Here is a 22,552-nt window from a genome sequence, read left to right as displayed (position 1 = left end):
GTTACGAACGCGGCGATACCAAATATGTGTACTTTTTTTTTAACGTTTTCATTTTTTCCCTATAATAAATGACTTATTATAGGAAAACAAAACCTTTTATTTTTACACTTTTATAAAACATTTTTATTAACTTTTTTTTACTTTTTACACTTTATATTTTTGTTTATTAACTTTTTACACTTTCTTTTTTTGACCTGCAGCTCTGATCGCTGCTAGAATACATTACACTACCTAGGTAGTGTAATGTATTCCAACTGTCAGTGTGACGTCACAGTCACTTTGACAGTTGGTCTACGAGGATCAGCAGAGGCTGATCCTCATAGGCTGACATACATGGCAGACCTGGGGGCCGTTGTCTGGCCCCCAGGTGCCATCACAAGCATCAGAAGCCCCCACGATTGCATGGGGGCTGCTGATGCGCTACAAACCCGCTACATGCGGAGATCGCAATCGAGCCCCGCATGTAACGGGTTAATTGCCGAAATCAGCGGCGATGAGCCGCTGATCGGCAACACTGGAGAGTGTCAGCTGTCGGGGACAGCTGATCTCCAAGTTCCAAGGAACGGCAGTGACTTTCTGTCACTCTGACAGGAAGCCTATCAGGACCAGCCGAAGGTTGGTCCTGATGGGCTTCTGTCCATGGCAGACCCGGAAGCCATTGTTTGGCTTCCGTTTGCCATACTAACTATCGGCAGACCCCGCGATTTCGGACGGGGGTCTGCCGATATGTTAGAAACCCCTAAAATTCGGCGATTGCACCCGATCGCCGAATTTAAGGGGTTAATGCGCCGAAATCAGCGGCAAAGGACCGCTGGCCGGCAAGAGGGGAGTGTCAGCTGTCGGCGACAGCTGACCTCCTGGTTCCCGGTGCACACTGTCGCCGACAGTGTGCACCGGGATTAACTCAGTAACTGTACGTCCTCGTGCGGGAAGTAACTTCCTGCAACGACGGACAGTTACGTCCTGGTGCGGATAGGGGTTAAACACAGACAGTGGGACTGATGGGTTCAGTGACAGTGGGTCCTACATGTCCCTGACACGCAGAATCGAGCGGTTATCGATCACGTCTAAGTTCACAACTTGTGATCGGTAACAGGTGCATCCTGCATGCCAGAGACATATAGGACCCTCGGTCACTGAACCAGTCAGTCCCGCTGATTTCAGCACAAGATATAACAGCACTGTATACAGAATACAAAGCAGTTGTATCAAAAAGTAAAAATACATTTTTAACCCCTTAAGGACGCAGCCTAGTTTGGGCCTTAAGGCTCAGAGCCCATTTTTAAAATCTGACATATTTCACTTTATGTGGTAATAACGTCGGAATGCTTAAACCTATCCAAGCGATTCTGAGATTGTTTTCTCGTGACACTTTGGGCTTCATGTTCGTGGTAAAATTTGGTCGATATATTCAGTCTTTATTTGTGAAAAATTGCAAAATTTAGAGAAAATTTACAAAAAATAGCATTTTTCAGAATTTAAATGCATCTGCTTGAAAAACAGACGGTTATACCACCCAAAATAGTTACTAGTTCACATTTCCCATATGTCTACTTTTGATTGGCATCGTTTTTTGAACATTCTTTTATTTTTCTTGGACGTTACAAGGCTTAGAACATAAACAGCAATTTCTCATATTCTTAAGAAAATTTCAAAAGCCTTTTTTTGAAGGTGCCAGTTCAGTTCTGAAGTGGATTTGAGGGGCCTATGTATTAGAAACCCCCATAAAACACCCATTTTAAAAACTAGACCCCTCAAAGTATTCAAAACAGCATATAGAAAGTTTTTTAACCCTTCAGGCATTTCACAGGAATTAAAGCAAAGTGGAAATTAAATTTGCAAATTTCATTTTTTCTGCTGAATTTCAATTTTATTCAATTTTTTTTTAGTAACAGAGAAGGTTTTACCAGAGAAACACTACTAAATATGTATTGTCCAGATTCTGCAGTTTTTAGAAATGTCCCACATGTGGCCCTACTGCGCTCGTGGACTAAAACACAAGCCCTAGAAGCAAAGAAGCACCTAGTGCATTTTGAGGCCTCTTTTTTATTAGAATATATTTTAGGCAGCATGCCAGGTTTGAAGAGGCGTTGAGGTATCAAAACAATGGAAACCCACCAGAAGTGACCCCATTTTGGAAATTACACCCCTCAAGGAATTCATTTATGGTTTTTGTTATCATTTTGACCGCACAGTTTTTTCACAGCACCTATTTGAATTGGGCTGTGAAATGAAAAAAATGATATTTTTTCCAATAAAATGTCATTTTTGATCAAATTTTCTTATTTTCACAGGGAACAACATACCCCATTTTGTTGCCCAATTTGTCCTTAGTGCGGCAATACCCCATTTGTGGTGATAAACTGCCGTTTGGGCCCATGGGAGGGCTCAGAAGGAAAGGAGCGCTATGTGTTTGTTGGAGTCCAGATTTTGCTGGATTGGTTTTCGGGTGCCATGTCGCATTTGCAGAGCCCCAGAGGTATCAAAGCAATGGAAACCCACCAGAAGTGACCCCATTTTGGAAACTACACCCCTCAAGGAATTCATTTATGGTTTTTGTTATCATTTTGACCGCACAGTTTTTTCACAGCACCTATTTGAATTGGGCTGTGAAATGAAAAAAATTATATTTTTTCCAATAAGATGTCATTTTTGATCAAAATTTCTTATTTTCACAAGGAACAACATACCCCATTTTGTTGCCCAATTTGTCCTTAGTGCGGCAATACCCCATTTGTGGTGATAAACTGCCCTTTGGGCCCATGGGAGGGCTCAGAAGGAAAGGACCACCATTTGGCCTACTGGAGCTTTTCTGGTGCTAAGTCATGTGTGCAGAAGCCCCTGAGGTACCAGTACAGTTGAAACCCCCGAGAAGTGACCCCATTTTAAAAACTACACCCCTTAAGACATTCATCTAGAGGTGTAGTGAGCATTTTGACCCCACAGGTACTGTGTAAAAGATAATGCGCAGCAGATGGTGCAGTGTGAGATTTGCAATTTTATATATGTATATGCCATTTCAGTGTCCAATATAGTGTGCCCAGCATGCGCCACCGGAGATATACACCCCTTAAATTGTAATGTGGGTTCTCCTGGGTACGACAATACCCTACATGTGGCTGTTATCAGCTGCCTGGGCATACGGCAGGGCTCAGAAGGGAAAGATGAGGGGGGTAAGCTGTGCGGAGTGCATCAGGGTAAATTGAAAATCAAGGGATGTATGATACATTTTAAAACAATCTTTTATACAGAGCCCTGGTTTTTCGGGACACGTGTCACATTGGTATATTGTGTTCTTCCTTATCCCCCTCTTATAGCAGACTCTGCACCTCTTTTGACTCTTTCCCTTTCCACCGGTTTGGGGACCTTCTCCTGGAAAGTGTTGCCCTGGTACGATGCGCCCCCCCTTCCTGGTCCCTAAAGATTAGATCTTGAAATTCCAGGAAAGTTCCCCTCTGGCCTGCACATCGACGTAGCACATACGCATTGTACAAAGCCATCTGTATGATGTGCCCGGCCAGCTTCTTATACCTCACCGCATGGCGCTGTAGGGCTTCAGGACTTGATTTGACAAGTCCATCCCTCCCATGTACCTATTGTAGTCCAGGATGCAGTCTGGTTTGGGGGTGGCCTTTCCTTCATATATCCTAAATCTGTAGGTATACCCTGATGCACTCTCGCAGCTTATACATCTTCACGCCATACCTTGCCCTCTTACCTGGCAGGTACTGGCGGAATTGAACCCTCCCTTTAAAATGTACCAGGGACTCATCAATAGAAAAACACTTCTCGGGGGTGTATGCTTGGGAAAACCGGGCACTGGAACGGTCTAATAGGGGTCTCCGTTTATACAAACGGTCAAAACTGGGGTCATCTCGGAGTGGGCACGGCTCATTATCAGTATAATGTAAGAAGCGAAGTATTGCCTCATTTATTTATTTTTTTAGGTTCCAGTTAATTTCTGAAGTTGCTTTGAGGGGCCCATATATTAGAAACCCCTATCAAACACCCCATTTTAGAAACTAGACCCCTCAAAGTATTCACAACAGCATTTAGAAAGTTTATGAACCCTTTAGGTGTTTCACAGAAATTTAGAGCAAAGTAGAGGTGAAATTTACTCTTTTTATACCATTTTTTTTATAACACAAAAGGATTTATCAGAGAAACGCAACTCAATACTTATTGCCCAGATTCTGCAGTTTAGAGAAATATCCCACATGTTGCCCTCGGGCGGTAATGGACTGAAGCACCGGCCTCCGAAGCAAAGGAGCACCTAGCGGATTTTGAGCCCTCTTTTTTATTAGGCACCATGTCCGGTTTGAAGAGGTCTTGTGGTGCCAAAACATTGGAAACCCCCCAAAAGTGACCCCAATTTGGAAACTAGACCCCTTGAGGAATCCATTGTAGTTTTCATGGGGTGCATGCGGCTTTTTGATCAGTTTTTATTCCATTTTTAGGTGGCGTGGTGACTAATAAACAGCAATTCTACTATTGTTTTTGTATACTTTTTTTTTTACAGCGTTCACCGTGCGCTATAAATGATATATTAACTTTATTCTGCGGGGCGATACGATCACGGCGATACCAGATGTTTATAGTTTTTTTTTATGTCTTATGGCGTTTGCACAATAAAATACGTTTTGTAAACAATCATTCACTTTTTGTGTTACCTTATTCTAAGAGCCATAACGTTTTTATTTTTCAATCAATAAAGCCGTGCGAGGACTTATTTTTTGCGTAACGAACTGTATTTTCCATCAGTACCATTTTTAGGTACATGCGACTTTTTGATCTCTTTTTATTCCATTTTTTGGGAGGTGAAGTGACCAAACAATTGTGATTGTGGTACGGTTTATTAATATTTTTTTTTACGGCGTTCACCGTGCGGGATAAATAACAAAATAATTTTGTAGTTCAGGCCGTTACGGACGCGGCGATACCAATTATGTATAGTTTATTTGTTTGTTTATATATTTTTATTAATAATAAAGGCCTGATAAGGGAAAAAGTGGGACTTTTACTTTTATTACTTTTAAAACTTTTATTTTCTTATTTTTACACATCTTTTTTTAACTTTTTTTTTTACTTTATTACTTTGTCCCACTAGGGGACATGAGGACAGGAGGCTCTGATCGCTATTCTAATACACTGCACTACATGCGTAGTGCAGTGTATTAGAACTGTCAGCTACTCACTGACAGCAAGCATAGTGGGTCCTGACGTTGTCAGGACCCACTAGGCTTCCGTCTATGGCATAGCCGGACGCCATTGTTTGGTGTCCGGTTGCCATAGTCACCATCGCCGGCCGCTATCGCGTAGCAGGCCGGCGATGGCAGCTTAACCCCTAAAAAGCCGCGATCTCTATAGAACGCGGCTTTTAAGGGGTTAATCAGCGGGGACACAGCGATCGGTCCCCGCTGTAGGAGCTGTGACAGCTGCTGAACAAGACAGCAGCGTCACAGCTCCTGTATGTGTCGGGAGGACGGCCGAAACGGCCGTTACTCCCGAGACGTACTATTACGGCATGGAGCGCGAACGATACAGCTGCCATGACGTAATAGTACGTCAAGGAGCGGGAAGGGGTTAATAAATTGTAATGCGAGAGTTGCACCACACACACACGATACACATTTTTATTTAAAAAAAACAAAACACCACGTTTTCAAAAGGTGCAAATAGACTAACGCCTTTAGGACGCAGCATGTTTTGGCCTTGTGTTTTGTTTTTTTTTAAAGCTGACATGTGTTGCTTTATGTGGTAATAACTTTGGAATGCTTTTACCTATCTAAGCGATTCTGAGATTGTTTTCTCGTGACATATTGTACTTTGTTAGTGAAAAAAAATTAGCATTTTTATAAATCAAAATGCATTTACTTGTAAAACTGACAGTAATACCACAAAATAGTTACTAGTTCACATTTCCCACATGTCTAATTTAGGTTTGCATCGTTTTTTTCAGGACGTTACAAGGCTTAGAACTTCAGCAGCAATTTCTCACTTTTTCAAGAAAATTTCAGAAGGCTATTTTTTCAGGGACCAGTTCAGAAGTGGCTTTGAGGGCCTTATATATTAGAAAGTCCCCATAAATCACCGCATTTGAATACTTTGAGGGGTGCAGTTTTTAAAAACGGAATTCAGAAAGTATTTCAACCCTTTAGGTGTTTCACAGGAATTAAAATGTGTAGCTAAACATTTGACAAACTTCTGACACGTCATAGTGACATGTCAGAAGTTTGGATTGGTGGGGGTCCAAACAGTGAGACCCCCACCATTCGCTAGAACTAAGCAGCTGAAGCGCTTGTGTGTAAAGCCAACGTATCGGAGTACGGGCTCATAGACTTTCTATTGAGTCCGTACACCGATACATTTATTTCCATAAAAAGTCGAACAGACCCGAAGCGGCTAAGCGCTCACACGGGCGCTTCATTCTAGCAATTGATTGGGGTCTCAGTGCTCGGACCCTCACCAATCAGAAGTTTGTCAAACGTTTAGCTACACTTTAAAGCAAAGTAGAGGTGAAATGTACAAATTAAATTTTTTTTGCCAAAATTAATTTGTAAGGCTTTGCTCACATCTGCGCTAGGGCTCTGTTCACCTCAGGTTTCCGTTTCCATCCCCATTGATTTCAATGACGACTGATCCGGTGCCAATGGTTTCAGTTTGTCTCCGTTTTTTTTTCGTAATGTCCAACTGGGCGTGTATTGTGTTTTTAACTGGGCGTGTTTACGTGTATGACGCTGACCAATCAGTAACCAGTCAGCGTCATACACTCCTCTCCATTCATTTACACAGCAGCGATGTGCAGCCACATAAACAGAGATTCACGTTAATCAAGTGTCCTGATAATGAATACACATGAAATCCAGCATGGACGTCATGTGTATTCAGAATCCTGACACTTCTGAATCTTTTCTGAGAGACTCCGGCAAGGGAAGCGAAATCTCGCGAGATTACGGAGGTAAACGAGATTTCGCTTCACTTGCTAGAAATCTCAAAGAAAAGAGTCAGAAGTGTCAGGATTCTGAATACACGACGTCCAGGCTGGATTTCATGTGTATTCATTACCAGGACACTTGATTAACGTTAATCTCTGTGTATGTGGCTGCAGATTGCTGCTGTGTAAATGAATGGAGAGGAGTGTATGACGCTGACTGGTTACGGATTGGTCAGCGTCATACACGTAAACACGCCCAGTTAAAAACACAATACATGCCCAGTTGGACATAACGGAAAAAAAACGCCCAGTTGTCCATTTCAAAGCTCATTTGCATATATATATATATAAAATAGTTCACAACTTGGCCAAAAATGAACGTTTAAAAAAAAACAAAAAAAAAACGTTACTGTTATCTACATTGCAGCGCCGATCACATGCAATAGGAGATAGGGATTTGAGAATCTGGTGCCAGAGCCTCTTTAAGTCGATCATTTTAACACAAAATCTGCACAGACTATATGGACAAAAGTATTGGGACACGTGCACATTACACCTACGGGAGCTTTTATGACATCCCAATCTTTATCCAGTTATTAATATGGAGTTGGTCCCCCCATTGCAGCAAAAACAGCTCCCACTCTTCTGTGAAGGCTTCCTACAATATTATGGAGTGTCTGTGGGAATTTTTGCCCATTTATTCAGAAGACAATTTGTGAGGTCAGACACGGATGTTGCACAGGATGGCCTAAACTCGCAAACTCCGCCCTAGATAATCTCAAAGGTGTTCGAGGGGTTGATGTGAGGGCTTTGTGAGGGCCAGTCAAGTTATTCCATACCAAAAACTTACCCAACCATAACTTTATGGACCTTGCTTTGTGCACTGGGGCGCAGTCATACTGGAACAGAAAAGGACCTTACCCAAACCGTTCCCACAAAGTTGGAAGCAGCATTTGTCCAAAATGTTTTGGTATGCTGAAGTATACCCTTCCCTCCGCAGCCATTTTTGGATTTTCACTTGTTTTTTCCTCCCCACATTCCAAAAGCCAACTTTTTTCATCAATATTGCCGTATCAGGGCTTGTTTTTTGCAGGACGAGTTGTAAATTTTTACAGCACAACTTTTTGTACCATATAATGTAGTGGGAAACGAGAAAAAAAAAATATATATTTGGAGTGGAATAGGAAAAAAACAGCGATTCCTTAATATTTTGGGTGGTTTTGTTTTTACGGCGTTCACCGTGCGGTAAAAACTGGATTTATTCTGCAGCTCAATAAGATTACAACGATACCAAATTAATAAAGTTTTCTTTATGTTTTACTACTTTTACAAGAAAAAAAAACTGATGGTTAAAAACAAAATTTGAGTTTTGTAGCCACATTGAGAGCAATAACTTATTTTTCCGTCGATTTAGTGGTATGAGGGCTTATTTTTTGCGGGGCGAGCTGCAGTTTCTATTGGTACCATTTTGGGGTACATGAGACTTTGATCACTTTATTTCATTTTTTGTGGGAGATGAAGTGACCAAAAAACAGCAATTCTAATGTTTTTAATTTGTTACGCCTTCACTGTGCGGACTAAATGATATATTGTAATAGCTCAGACTTTTACGGATGTGTTCATACCAGTTATGTTAGCTTATTATATTTTTACATTGTGCTTGAGGGAAAAGTTTTTGTTTTTTTGAACTTTTCATTTTTTAATTTATTTAAAAAAAACAACTTTATTTTACTGTTTTGTACTTGTCCCCCTAGGGGGCTTTAACCCCTTCAGGACTGAGCCCGTTTTGGCAGCAGATTTTTTCAAATCTGACACCTGTCACTTTAGAAGGTAATAACTTGGGAATGCTTTTATACCTATCTAAGCGATTGAGATTGTTTCTTAGTCCCAGTTCTGGGTGTATGTGCAGAGTAGTTCCCCACCTTACAGAGGTCGCCTTGTTGTGGCAGGTGGGCAAACACTTTTTGATCAAAATGTGCACTAAGAACCTCCCTTTTGTAAGTAGATTTAGCAGTAATGCATATTTATTTATATTTAGTGGTTTAGGTTGCATTAGTGTCGCAGGGTGCTGTCGCCATTTCTTTTTCTGCTGTATATTTGCAGTCACAGGTGTTCTTGCACCTGCATACACGTTTTGTATCATTTTGTTGGAATGTGCGGTTCAAATTTTTGTTGTGTTTAGGAGATTGTTTTCTCGTGACATTGTACTTTATGTTAGTGGAAAAATGTGATCAATAAATTTGGTATTGGTTTGTGAAAAACAGCAAACTTTAGATTAAAAAAATTAGCATTTTTCTAAATTTAAATGTATCTGCTTGTAAAACAGGATAGCAATACCACACAAAATAGTTAGTAATTAACATTTCCCATATGTCTACTTTATCTTGGCATCGTTTTTATTTTTCTAGGACGTTACAAGGCAGAGAACTATTTATTTTTTTTGTCAGAAAACCCATTTTAATAAAAAAAAATTCTTTAACAGTTTTACCAGAGAAATGCAACTCTATATTTATTGCCCAGCTTCTGCAGTTTTTAGAAATATCCCACGTGACCCTAGTGTGCTAATGGACAGAAGCACAGGACTACCTAAAAGGATTTTGGGACCTTCTTTTTATTAGAATATATTTTAGGCACCATGTCAGGTTTGAAGAGTTCTTGTGGGGCCAAAACAGTAGACACACCCCCAAAAAGACACCATTTGGCAAACGACACTCCTGAAGGAATTTATCAAGGGGTATAATGAGCATTTTAACCCCACATGTTTCTTTTGCAGAATTTAGTGGAATTTGTCCGTAAAAATGAAAATCTAATTTTTTTTCGAATAAAATGTAGAAATTATCAATTTTTACAAAGCATAAAGAAAAAGCACCCCAAGATTTGTAAAGCAATTTCTCCTGATTACGGCAATACCCCATGTATGGTAATAAACGGCTGTTTGGACACACGGCAGGGCTCAGAATGGAAGAAGCGCTATTTGGCTTTTGGAGCTCAAGTTTGCTGGATTGGTTTTTGGGTGTCCCTGCGGGACCAAATCAGTGGACACCCCCCAGAAGAGACCCCATGGGGGCGCATGCGCGCAGCTGAACATGGTGGACGCGTTCTAACCAGGCTCCGCACCTCGTGAAGGCAATCCAGCATATATATCGCTAACAGCAGACATCGAGACCCATAAAAGAAAGGAGAAGTACCTTAGAGGTTCGGGCATCCACCTATGGCCAGAGGGAGTGGAAGAAGGGGTAAGCAAACCCAGGCTCAGAGGTCCGTGGCAGATATGCTGATGGCGGCGCCGAACATGGCGGAGCAAGGCCTGCTGCAGCAGCAGCAGGTGACACAGATAGAATCCAGCACGGCGGTGTTATCACAGGATTATCCTGTGCTCCTGCGGGAAAATAGCAGCACATCACTATTGCAGGCACAGGAGGATTTACAAGGAGAGGGCCCGATCCCAGAACTGGGACTGCCGCAATCAGTGCCCGTTCACGTGCCACAGCACTCGCCCATGCCGCCGGCCATTACTTCCGGATTAACAGAGGACGCCATCTTTTCCTGCATATCAAGAGCCATGCAAGCTCAGATGGGGGAAATAAGCTCCAAGATAGCCGCGGTACACCAAGATTTACACAAAGTGGGGGCGCATATGCAGGCTATTGAGACCAAAATGACCGCCGTCACTGCAAGAGTTAACCAGAATACTAGATTTATGGAGGATCTGCAGGAGCAATTGGAGGAGGCGAACACCAGAATTGAGGACCTGGAAAATCGATCCCGACGCTATAACTTCAGGATCAGAGGGGTCCCGGAATCTCAGACGGAGGTACCGGTGGTGGTTCGTCTGCTACTCACTACCTTGATACCTGATATATCGGAATCACATATGGAAATTGACCGGGCCCATAGAGCTTTGACGGCCATGAGGAGGGATGGACTTCCCAGAGATATTATAGTGAAACTCCACTATTATTCGATTAAGGAGAAGGTGATGGAAAGAGCTAGGAAGCTTCCGGTGATCACCATTTGTAATACAGCGGTTCAGATATTTGCTGATTTGGCTCCCCAAACCATTCAGAAAAGGCGGATGCTTCACCCTATCCTGCAGACCCTCAAACATCATGCGATCCCATATCGGTGGGCATTCCCATTTCGTCTCCTTTTCATGCGCAATAACAGGCAATATGGCTTCTCTACGCTACAGGAGGGAGAGGGTCTGCTGAGGGACTTACATATTCTACCACCCCAGGATAAGTCAAGCTCCTCCCGACTCCCCATATGGGATCCCCCGTTGTCACCAATATGGCGTACCCAAGGAGGCCGTCCAGAGTTACCTCGGGAACAGAGGGTGGAATCTCGTCGGCAACAATTGAATCCGACATGACGGAAAGGAGGCCGATTATAGAAGCAGATAGTTTCTTTCTCTTTCTTTTTCTTTATTCTTCATATTGGCCGGAGATGTCTTCGAGCAGCACTGATGCTGAGTTTCAGCCGGATACCGCCAGTTGCAGTTCTCAGCGGACTGGGAGCCGGGGATCCATACGTTGGGGTGGATGAGGGGATTTCTTTTGCTTCTCTGGACTCCCACTTATAGTAATGCAAATTTGTTTATAAGCTGACCCGAAAAAGGTGAGGAAGGGTCTGGATGGGTCAAGTTCGCAGTGAGTTGGTACTCTGGCTATAGATATGTTTGTTTTTTAAAAATATGAAAGTTTGCTTTACCTTATATTTAACATGGGAATGCCTATTATGCTCAGGGTTGATATAGGTTAAGGGGTTGAATGTCTGGGTATATATTTTCGGAAATGCTGTGCCTTCACGACGGTCTGCTGTCCCCCTGTTAGCAGTCTTTTCTTGACTGCCTAGTCGGTAGACTATGTTCGGTACTATTGATACTTTGTGTCTGTTCTATTTTTGTTCTGTCTTTTACTCCCTTCCCTTTCCCGTCTTTCCTATTTCTGACCTTTGTCTCTATGGCTGGATCCTAATATGCACATGGTTCTACCTCCTGCTCTATGATGGCGGCCATGGAATCTGCTAAAACCTTTAGTTTACTCACACATAATGTGCAGGGCCTTAATTCCCCGATCAAGCGTCGAAAAGCTTTCTTGTATTATAAATCCTCTCATGTTGATATACTATTTTTACAGGAAACGCATTTTTCTACCTCCTCTGCTCCATCGTACTTTCATAGACACTACTCACAAAAATTTTTGGCTAGTGCCTCTACTAAGCACAGGGGAGTGGGCATATGGTTGTCTCGGTCGGTCCCGTTTACACCTCACAACACGATCTCTGACCCGGATGGCAGGTACATCCTGGTCTCGGGTCTGTTACATGAATCTCCAATAACCTTTATTAACTACTATGCCCCGAACTCCAATCAACCGGCGTTCTTCCAAGGCATGTGGCGCAAGCTCCACTCATCGATAGAGGGCCCGATAATTATGGGTGGGGATTCTAATATCGCCTTGGACGCGTCCATGGATAAATCCCACGCATCCAGGGTGCGACTTATACCTCCTACGTCAACCAGCATACAAGTAGCACGTTTCTTCCATTCGGTGGATGTCATAGATGTCTGGCGGGATTTTAACCCCACAGCAAGGGATTATACTTATTTCTCCTCAGCCCATAATATTCACACCCGTATTGATCATGTTATGATGTCAACTAGCTTACTCCCTAAGGTCACGGATGCTAGGATTTTGGCTACACCCTGGTCTGATCATGACCCGATTGTGGTTCGGCTGTCAGATTTATGTGGGAGACCGCCTATCTCCTCTTGGAGATTGAATGAGTCACTACTATCGGATCAGGAGATAGTTAAAGAAATCCAAAGGGATTTGGACACATATTTTCTACTTAATAAGGCACCAGACACCTCAATTATGTCCAATTGGGCGGCTCACAAAGCAGTGATTAGGGGGAAATTCATCCAGATAGCCTCGCGTAATAAGAAACGGTTGAAGGAGGTTCTGGCGTTAAAGGAGAGGAAGTTTGCGGATCTGTCTAAGCAATTTAAAACAGACCCCTCAGCAGATATTAAAGCAAAATTAGCGGAAGCTAGAACAGAATTAAATTTATGTCTGACAAGTTGGGCGGAAAAAAGTCTGCGTTGGTCACAACATAAGTTTTTTACACAAGGGGATAAACCTGGAACATTACTCTCTAGACGCCTCACGCCCCGATTTAACACCTCAACACCACCGAAATTGCGATTGGCGGATGGATCTTTATCACAGAATCCCACAAAAGTTGTAAAGGCCTTTCAGGATTTTTATTCAGCTTTGTACTCAGCACCACCTCAGTTTGATAAAAATAAGGCTAAGGTCTTGCTGGAAAAAACATTCCCTACTAAACTTTCCCAAGGGGATAGAGAAACATTGGATGCTGAATTTTGTTTGGAGGAGGTATTGGATGTTATTAAAAATCTGAAGGCTCACAAAGCCCCGGGGCCAGATGGGTTTTCCTCAGGTTATTACAAACATTTTAGGGAGGTCTTGGCCCCGCACATGGTTGAATTGTTCAATGCTTATCGGGAGGGTAATAATTTGCCCCCTTTATCGAATTTAGCTTACATACATCTTATTCCCAAGCCTCATAAGGATCATACAGATCAGGCCAACTATCGCCCGATATCCCTTCTTGATGTGGATCTTAAGATTATGACAAAAATTCTGGCGGTTAGATTGAACTCCTTCCTTGCCACATATATACATAAGGACCAGGCGGGATTTATACCCCTCCGCCAGGCGGAGGACCAGACGAGACGGGCTGTGGACATTATCTCAGCTGTTCGCTCGGGGTGGGATGGTACTTCCGGACGTCAAAGTATGTTATTAAGCCTTGACCTTCAGAAAGCTTTTGACTCGCTATCCTGGGACTATTTGTTTTATGTCCTTGAGAGAATGGGTTTCGGTTCAGGTTTTTTGTCTATTCTTAAGATCTTATATTGTCTTCCTACAGCAAAAATAAATTCTAGGGGATTTAGGTCAGGAGCTTTTCCAATATGCAGAGGAACGCGACAGGGGTGCCCACTATCGCCTTCCCTCTTTGCGCTGGCTATTGAGCCGTTGGCCAACCTCATACGAAATTCTCCCGACATTAGGGGGGTGAAGGTGGGAGGAGTAGAACATAAATGTGCCTTGTTTGCGGATGACATACTGCTTTTCATATCGACACCTCTCACATCCTTGCCGAATCTCTTTCATATTCTTGATCAGTTTGGCAAGCTGTCTGGGCTTAAGGTCAACCACTCCAAGTCGGTGGCAATGAATCTTACATTGCCAATCGGGGTAGTGAAGCTTCTAAAACTTAACTTTGATTTTCATTGGGATGCACGTAGATTGACGTATTTGGGTATTAAATTGACGCCCACCATAGAGTCCCTTTACGAGGACAACTTCCCTCCACTTTTTCAACAAATAACTACAGATCTCACTAGATGGTCCCCTCTTAATCTCTCATGGTTTGGGCGCATTGCCTCCATCAAAATGACGATCTTGCCCAGATTGCTATATTATTTTCGCACGCTCCCTATCGTGGTCCCTCAGAAGGCGCTTAGACAAATCCAAGGGCTCATCATGTCGTTTATTTGGGGTTCTAAAAGACCGAGAATACAGAGACAAACTTTATTTACCCCTAAAACTGCGGGGGGGCTGGGGGTTCCCAATATCCAACAATACTATCATGCAGCACGTCTGGCGCAATTTACAGATATGTATGCGAGACCATACTGCCCCCAGTGGACGCAAATTGAAACGGCCGCATGTACCAGTTTCCCGCTGGAAACGTTACTGTGGATGGAGTCCTCGGACAGACCTCCGGTTCTCTCCCCTGTGCTTTCTCAGATGTTACAGCTGTGGGACTCGCTTAGAAAGAGATTTCATATTAAATCACCCCATAATCCGCTCATGACCATCACGGGTAATTCTGCCTTTCCTCCGGGTCTGCGTAGAATGGAATTCCGGTGGTGGCTCAATAAGGGGTTTTACAGGATTAAGGACTTCTTTATAGGGGGGGACATCAGAACTTTGGATTACTTTAAGGACTCACACTCGATGCCCCCATCGGAGCATTTTAGATACATCCAGATACACCATTTCTTGTTGGACTGGAAATCCAGGAGGGGGGACATCAGTACATTGACCACTTTTGAACGGCTGTGCTGGCTTTCTGGCCTACGACGTAAAATATCCACGATATATTCAGATCTGGTTACTCCGGTAGGTAAACTCCCTTACATGACACGATGGGAACACGATTTAGGCATGGGAGTGGAATTGGAGCAGTGGAGGGAGATGGCTTGTACGACCTCGAAATTATCCATCAATACATCCTTGGTGGAAGCGGGTTATAAGGTATTAATGAGATGGTATATGGTCCCTACTCGTATAGCTCGATTTAACCCATTGGTGGATAAGCACTGCTTTAGACAATGTGGTGCGGAGGGTACACTAATGCATATTCTATGGGAGTGTCCAGTGGTTGCCACCTTTTGGAACCAGGTATACCAGCTTATTAACACAGTGATCCAAGTCAAACCCCCCAGGGATGTGATTACGGCTCTGCTATGCGGTCCTATTCCGGAGGTTCGGGCCCCCGCACGTAAATTTCTCCGATATGTGTTTCTGGCAGCTAAAATAACTATCGCTAGGGCCTGGCGAACACCCACGTTGTCTATGGATATGTTGATCGCTAAGATTTCATGGATAATGGTTAATGATCGCCTAACACATCTGCTGGCGGGTACATTAGACAAATTTGATGCCATTTGGGACCCATGGAGGAATCACACATTTTCGTGAATACATAGAGATGGTTAGGAAACCCTTCTACCCTACACCTTTCCTTCCCCCCGTCCTTATCCTTCTTTTGATTATTGTGTGTGTTTTGTTTTTCTCTCTCTTATCTTTCTTCCATAGAGGCCATGTTAAGGTACTCTATAAAGCAATGTGATGTCAAGAATAATTACCTATGTTAGCAATGAAGACATTTATATACTATATATTTGGCAGGAGTGTAGACATCATGAATGGTATATAATGTGAGATTTATTGAAGACCATGTTGGTCTAATACTTTGTTTAATTGTATTACTGAAATGCAAAAGTTGAGACTCTGCGAGTCTGTGTTATTATTATATTATTATTTTACAAAACTGTTTAATAAAAAACTATTGAAAACAGAAGAGACCCCATTTGGGAAACTACAGCCCTAAAAAGAATTTATCTAGGGGTATAGTGAGCATTTTGATAATGTTTTTTTTTTTGCTGAATTTAGTGTAATTAGGCCGTGAAAACTTGTATTGCTTTTTATTCTTTTTTTTTTACAGTGTTCACTGTGCGCTATAAATGACATTTATACATGCGACTTTTTGATCACTATTTATTAAATTTTTTGGTAGCTGAAGTGACTAAATAGCGATTCTGGTAAAGTTTTTTTAAATTATTTTTTTATGGCGATCACCGTGCGGAATTCTGACAGTCTCCTATGAAGCCCTGAGGTCGCCGCCCTGTTTTTACTTATTTAAATGGCGCGGTCGCTATTGACCGCGGCATTCAACGGGTTAAATAAGCGGGATCCCACTCATTACCCAGAAGTGTCGGCTGTAACACACAGCCGACACATTCGCTCTATGGAGCGGGCCCAGCCCGTGAGCCCGCTCCATACTGCCCCAACCGGCGTGCGCCGTATATATACGGTGGATGTAGGGAAGGGATTAAGATTTCCCTACACTGGAACCAAGGTGCCTATGAAAACCCCTGAAAAACAACCCCATAACATTCTCTTCTCCATTAAACTTTACAGATGGCGCAATGTAGAAAATTGAGAAAAGGTTTTTGTTTAACTTTCAAAATTTCTATATTTTTTTTGTACACTAAACACTTCAGTAGTCCCCCTAGGAAGTTTGAACCAGCGATAGTTATTTTTACAGGCTTCAGTTAATAAGCCCTGCCAGAGGCCCTCATTAGTTCCCCGGGCTGCCATGACAACCATCAGCACCCACCGATCGTGTCGCGGGCCCGAGGGGCTGTTGGAGGGAGCAACCCCCCTCTAACGGCTTAGATGCCGTGGTCGCTATAGACCGTGGCATCTCAATGGTTAAACGGCTAGGATCAGAGCGATCTCTGTTCCTGGGCATGTGCGAAGGTGTCAGCTGTAATGCACAGCTAGTACCTGCGGCATATGGAGGGGGCTCAGCGAGTGAGGACCACTTCATACGTCAACCCCCATAAAACCAGGACGTGCATGAAGGAGTTAAGAGATGTGTCCAAATACTTTTGTCCATATAGTGTATTTATACACATAAGAACAAAAAAAGGAGTGTGGTAAATAAGTGGTGTAAAGCTGATCAATATGAGGATGGGAGTAAAAGGAGTTGTAGCAGTTCATAGAGGAGTGTGAAAGTTTTTGTCCGGCTTATGGTTGTGAAAACGGTCCTATACATACAAAATCACATCACACATCCGGTTTACAAAATGTAGCTTTATAAAGCGAAGCTTTAAGAATTTAGCAATTTGTAAAAACAATACCTCAGCTTCTTTGCATTCATTCATGACAGTTGTTGCCCTTTCCTCCAGATTTTTTAGTTCTTCAGATAATTCTTGTATTGATTTGTCATTGTCAACAGTTTCCTTCTCAGTTCGGACAACAGTTTCCTCAGCTTTTTTTAGATTTCTTTGTAGAAGGGGGATAAAAATAAATATATAGAATAGGTCAACACCTCAAGATTAGTATATAGAACGCCTTTTTGTCTAACTTATGCAATGGAGTAAACAAAGAACATACATGCTAAATTCAAATGATGCAATGTGCATAGTGATTAACCCCTTAAGGACGCAGCCCGGTTTTGGCCTTAAGGCTCAGAGCCCATTTTTCAAATCTGACATTTCACTTTATGTGGTAATAACGTCGGAATGCTTAAACCTATCCAAGCGATTCGGAAATTGCTTTCTCGTGACACATTGGGCTTTATGTTAGGGGTAAAATTTGAACGATATATTCAGTGTTTATTGGTGAAAAATATCAAATTTTGGGAAAATTTATAAAAAATAGAATTTTTCCGAATTTAAATGCATCTGCTTGTAAAACAGACTGTTATACCACCCAAAATAGTTACTAGTTCACATTTCCCATATGTCTACTTTAGATTGGCATAATTTTTTGAACATTATTTTATACCATTTTTTTCTATAACACAAAAGGTTTTACCAGAGAAGCGCAACTTAATATTTATTGCCCAGATTCTGCAGTTTTGAGAAATATCCCACATGTGGCCCTAGTGCAGTAATGGACTGAAGCACCGGCCTCCGAAGCAAAGGAGCACCTAGAGGATTTTGAGGCCTCTTTTTTTTATTAGGCACCATGTCCGGTTTGAAGAGGTCTTGTGGTGCCAAAACAGTGGAAACCCCCCAAAACAGACCCCATTTTGGAAACTAGACCCCTTGAGGAATTCATTGTAGTTTTCTTGGGGTGCATGCAGCTTTTTGATCAGTTTTTATTCTATTTTTAGGTGGCGTGGTGCCTAAAAAACAGCAATTCTACTATTGTTTTTTTATTCTATTTTTTTTACTGCGTTCACCGTGCGCTATAAATGACATATTCACTTTATTCTGCGGGGCGATACGATTACGGCGATACCAGATGTTTATAGTTTTTTTTATATCTTATGGCGTTTGCACAATAAAATTAGTTTTGTAAAAAAATCATTCACTTTTTGTGTTACCTTATTCTAAGGCCTCATGCACACGACCGTATTTTTTCACACCCGTAAATACTGGCGTAAATACGGGTCCGGTGTCACACGTATTCCACCCGTTTTGCACCAGTATTTACGAACCCGTGCTCGTAAATATGGGTCCGGTGTCACACGTATTCCACCCGTATTTACGAGCACGTTTTTGGCAGCAAAATAGCACTGCACTAATCGGCAGCCCCTTCTCTCTATCAGTGCAGGATAGAGAGAAGGGACAGCCTTTTCTGTAATAAAAGTTAAAGAAATTCATACTTACCCGGCCGTTGTCTTGGTGACGCGTCCCTCTCTTCACATCCAGCCCGACATCCCTGGATGACGCGGCAGTCCATGTGACCGCTGCAGCCTGTGATTGACCTGTGATTGGCTGCAGCGGTCACATGGCCTGAAACGTCATCCAGGACGTCGGGCCGGATGTCGAGAGGGACGCGTCACCAAGGCAACGGGCGGGAGACCGGAATGGAGAAGCAGGAAGTTGTCTGTAAGTATGAACGTCTTTTATTTTTATTTTTTACAGGATAGGGGATACATGTCTTTTGTTTATGGCAGAGCGGGGAGATACCTCCCCGCTCTGCCATAGTTTTCATTGTAGTCCCGGCGGTAGTTACGCCACTGGGCTGTGGCCTGCAGACCGGGTAGTCCCCTGACCTCGCCTCACCTCGCAACGCTCCCGTAATCACGGGTGAACACACGGAGCCACCCATGATTACGGGAGCCCCATAGACTTCTATGGGATGCCCGTGCCGTTATTACGGCATGAAATAGGGCATGTTCTATCTTTTTTAACGGCACGGGTACCTTCCCGTGAGCAAACGGGAAGGTACCCGTGGCTAACAGAAGCCTATGAGCCCGTTATTGCGGGTCGTAATAACGACCCGCAATAACGGGTGTTTTTACGGTCGTGTGCATGAGGCCTAAGGCCTCATGCACACGACCGTATTTTTTACCATCCGTAAAAACGGCCGTTTATACGGCTCCATGGTCACACGTATTCCACCCGTATTGCACCCGTTTTTACGGATCCGTGTCCGTAAATACGGTACCGTGTGCACCCGTATTCCATCCGTATTTACGGATCCGTAAAAAAAAGTGAGTGTCATGTTTTTCTCTTGAACTCTGAAAACAAATGTGGGCTGTGTTAGGGGCGTAACTAGGAAAGACTGGGCCCCATAGCAAACTTTTGACTGGGGCCCCCCCCTCCACTGGGTGTCACACAACCCCACCCCCCCTTGTAGATAGTGGGTTTATTACAGCCCCCCCTGTAGATAACGCCATACAGTCCCCTCTGTAGATATCTACAAAGGGGTCTGTATGGCGTTCTCTACAAAGGGGTCTGTATGGCGTTCTCTACAAAGGGGGCTGTATGGCGCTATCTACAGGGGGGGCTGTATGGCGCTATCTACAAAGGGGGCTGTATGGCGTTATCTACAGGGGGGGCTGTTTGGCGCTATCTACAGGGGGGCTGTATGGCGTTCTCTACAAAGGGGGCTGTATGGCGTTCTCTACAAAGGGGGCTGTATGGCGTTCTCTACAAAGGGGGCTGTATGGCGTTCTCTACAAAGGGGGCTGTATGGCGTTCTCTACAAAGGGGGCTGTATGGCGTTCTCTACAAAGGGGGCTGTATGGCGTTCTCTACAAAGGGGGCTGTATGGCGTTCTCTACAAAGGGGGCTGTATGGCGTTATCTACAGGGGGGGCTGTTTGGCGCTATCTACAGGGGGGCTGTATGGCGTTCTCTACAAAGGGGGCTGTATGGCGTTATCTACAGGGGGGGCTGTTTGACGCTATCTACAGGGGGGCTGTATGGCGCTATCTACAAAGGGGGCTGTATGGCGCTATCTACAGGGGGGCTGTATGGCGCTATCTACAAAGGGGGCTGTATGGCACTATCTACAGGGGGGGCTGTTTGACGCTATCTACAGGGGGGCTGTATGGCGTCACCTACAGGGGGGGCCTGTATGGCGTTCCCTTCAGGGGGGTCTGTAGGGAACGCCATACAGCCCCCCCCCTTTAGGGAATGCCATACAGCCCCCCCCCCCTGTAGGGAACGCCATACAGCCCCCCCCCCCTGTAGGGAACGCCATACAACCCCCCCCCCCCTGTAGGGACTGCCATACAGCCCCCCCCCTTTAGGGAATGCCATACAACCCCCCCCCCCTGTAGGGAACGCCATACAACCCCCCCCCCCTGTAGGGACTGCCATACAGCCCCCCCCTGTAGGGACTGCCATACAGCCCCCCCCCTGTAGGGAATGCCATACAGCCCCACCCTCTGTAGGGAACGCCATACAGACCCCCCCCCCCTGTAGGGAACGCCTTACAGCCCCTGTCCCCAACCCCCCCAAAAGATGCGACCTACAGTGTAGACAAAAGACATGTATCCCCTATCCTGTGGATAGGGGATACATGTGTGATCGCTGGCAGCGATCAGGAGAACGGGGGACTGAAAGTCCCCCCAAGTTCTCCATGACTCTCACCTCTGACTTCCACAGCTCAATAAAAATGAAAGGCGCGCTGGTCACGCATGCGCACAAGCGCGACCGGCGCTCCATTCATTTCTACGGGGTTGCCGACACAGACCTCGGAAGTCAGAGGTGAGAGTCATGGAGAACATGGGGGGACTTTCAGTCCCCCGTTCTACTTATCGCTGCCAGCGATCACACATGTATCCCCTATCCACAGGATAGGGGATACATGTCTTTTGTTTATGGCAGAGCGGGGAGATACCTCCCCGCTCTGCCATAGTTTTCATTGTAGTCCCGGCGGTAGTTACGCCACTGGGCTGTGGCCTGCAGACCGGGTAGTCCCCTGACCTCGCCTCACCTCGCAACGCTCCCGTAATCACGGGTGAACACACGCAGCCACCCATGATTACGGGAGCCCCATAGACTTCTATGGGATGCCCGTGCCGTTATTACGGCATGAAATAGGGCATGTTCTATCTTTTTTAACGGCACGGGTACCTTCCCGTGAGAAAACGGGAAGGTACCCGTGGCTAACCGAAGCCTATGAGCCCGTTATTGCGGGTCGTAATAACGACCCGCAATAACGGGTGTTTTTACGGTCGTGTGCATGAGGCCTAAGAGCCAGAACTTTTTTATTTTTCCATCAAGAAAGCCGTGCGAGGACTTATTTTTTGCGTAACGAACTGTAGTTTCAATCATTACTATTTTTCGGTACATGCGACTTTTTGATCTCTTTTTATTCCATTTTTTGGGAGGTGAAGTGACCAAACAATTGTGATTGTGGTACGGTTTATTATTTTCTTTTACGGCGTTCACCGTGCGGGATAAATAACGAAATAATTTTGTAATTCAGGCCGTTACGGACGCGGCGATACCAATTATGTATAGTTTGTTTATATATTTTTATTAATAATAAATGACTGATGAGGAAAAAAGGGGGATTTTGACTTTTATTACTTTTAAAACTTATTTTCACACATCTTTTTTTTACTTTTTATTAACGTTATTACTTTGTCCCACTAGGGGACTTGAGGGCAGGAGGCTCTGATCGCTATTCTAATACACTGCACTACATGCGTAGTGCAGTGTATTAGAGCTGTCAGCTACTCACTGACAGCAAGCATAGTGGGTCCTGACTTTGTTAGGACCCACTAGGCTTCCGTCGATGGCATAGCCGGATGCCATTGTTTGGTGTCCGGTTGCCATAGTTACAATCGCCGTCCGCTATCGTGTAGCAGGCCGGCGATTGTAGCTTAACCCCTAAAAAGCTGCGATCTCTATTGAACGCGGCTTTTAAGGGGTTAATCAGCGGGGACACAGCGATCGGTCCCCGCGGTAGGCGCTCCGGCAACCGCTGTACGAGACAGCAGCTGTCACAGCTCCTGCATGTGTCGGGAGGACGGCCGAAAT

General features: G+C 44.1%; 1 protein-coding gene across 2 annotated transcripts in view; it reads right to left on the bottom strand.

Moving 5' to 3' along the window:
• SMC4 (structural maintenance of chromosomes 4) overlaps window positions 1-22,552 on the bottom strand; it is a 130,370-nt gene that overhangs the window by 20,147 nt on the left and 87,671 nt on the right. For both annotated transcript variants that reach the window (XM_075861562.1, XM_075861561.1), the window contains exon 19: window positions 17,460-17,604. In XM_075861562.1, the coding sequence (XP_075717677.1) occupies window positions 17,460-17,604 (145 nt within the window). The remainder of the gene's footprint in view (window positions 1-17,459; window positions 17,605-22,552) is intronic.

Source organism: Rhinoderma darwinii, chromosome 4 (genome assembly GCF_050947455.1).
Source record: "Rhinoderma darwinii isolate aRhiDar2 chromosome 4, aRhiDar2.hap1, whole genome shotgun sequence".
Lineage (NCBI taxonomy): Eukaryota > Metazoa > Chordata > Amphibia > Anura > Rhinodermatidae > Rhinoderma > Rhinoderma darwinii.
Note: the sequence above shows the minus strand (reverse complement) of the source record. Positions and strands in the feature narration are given on the sequence as shown.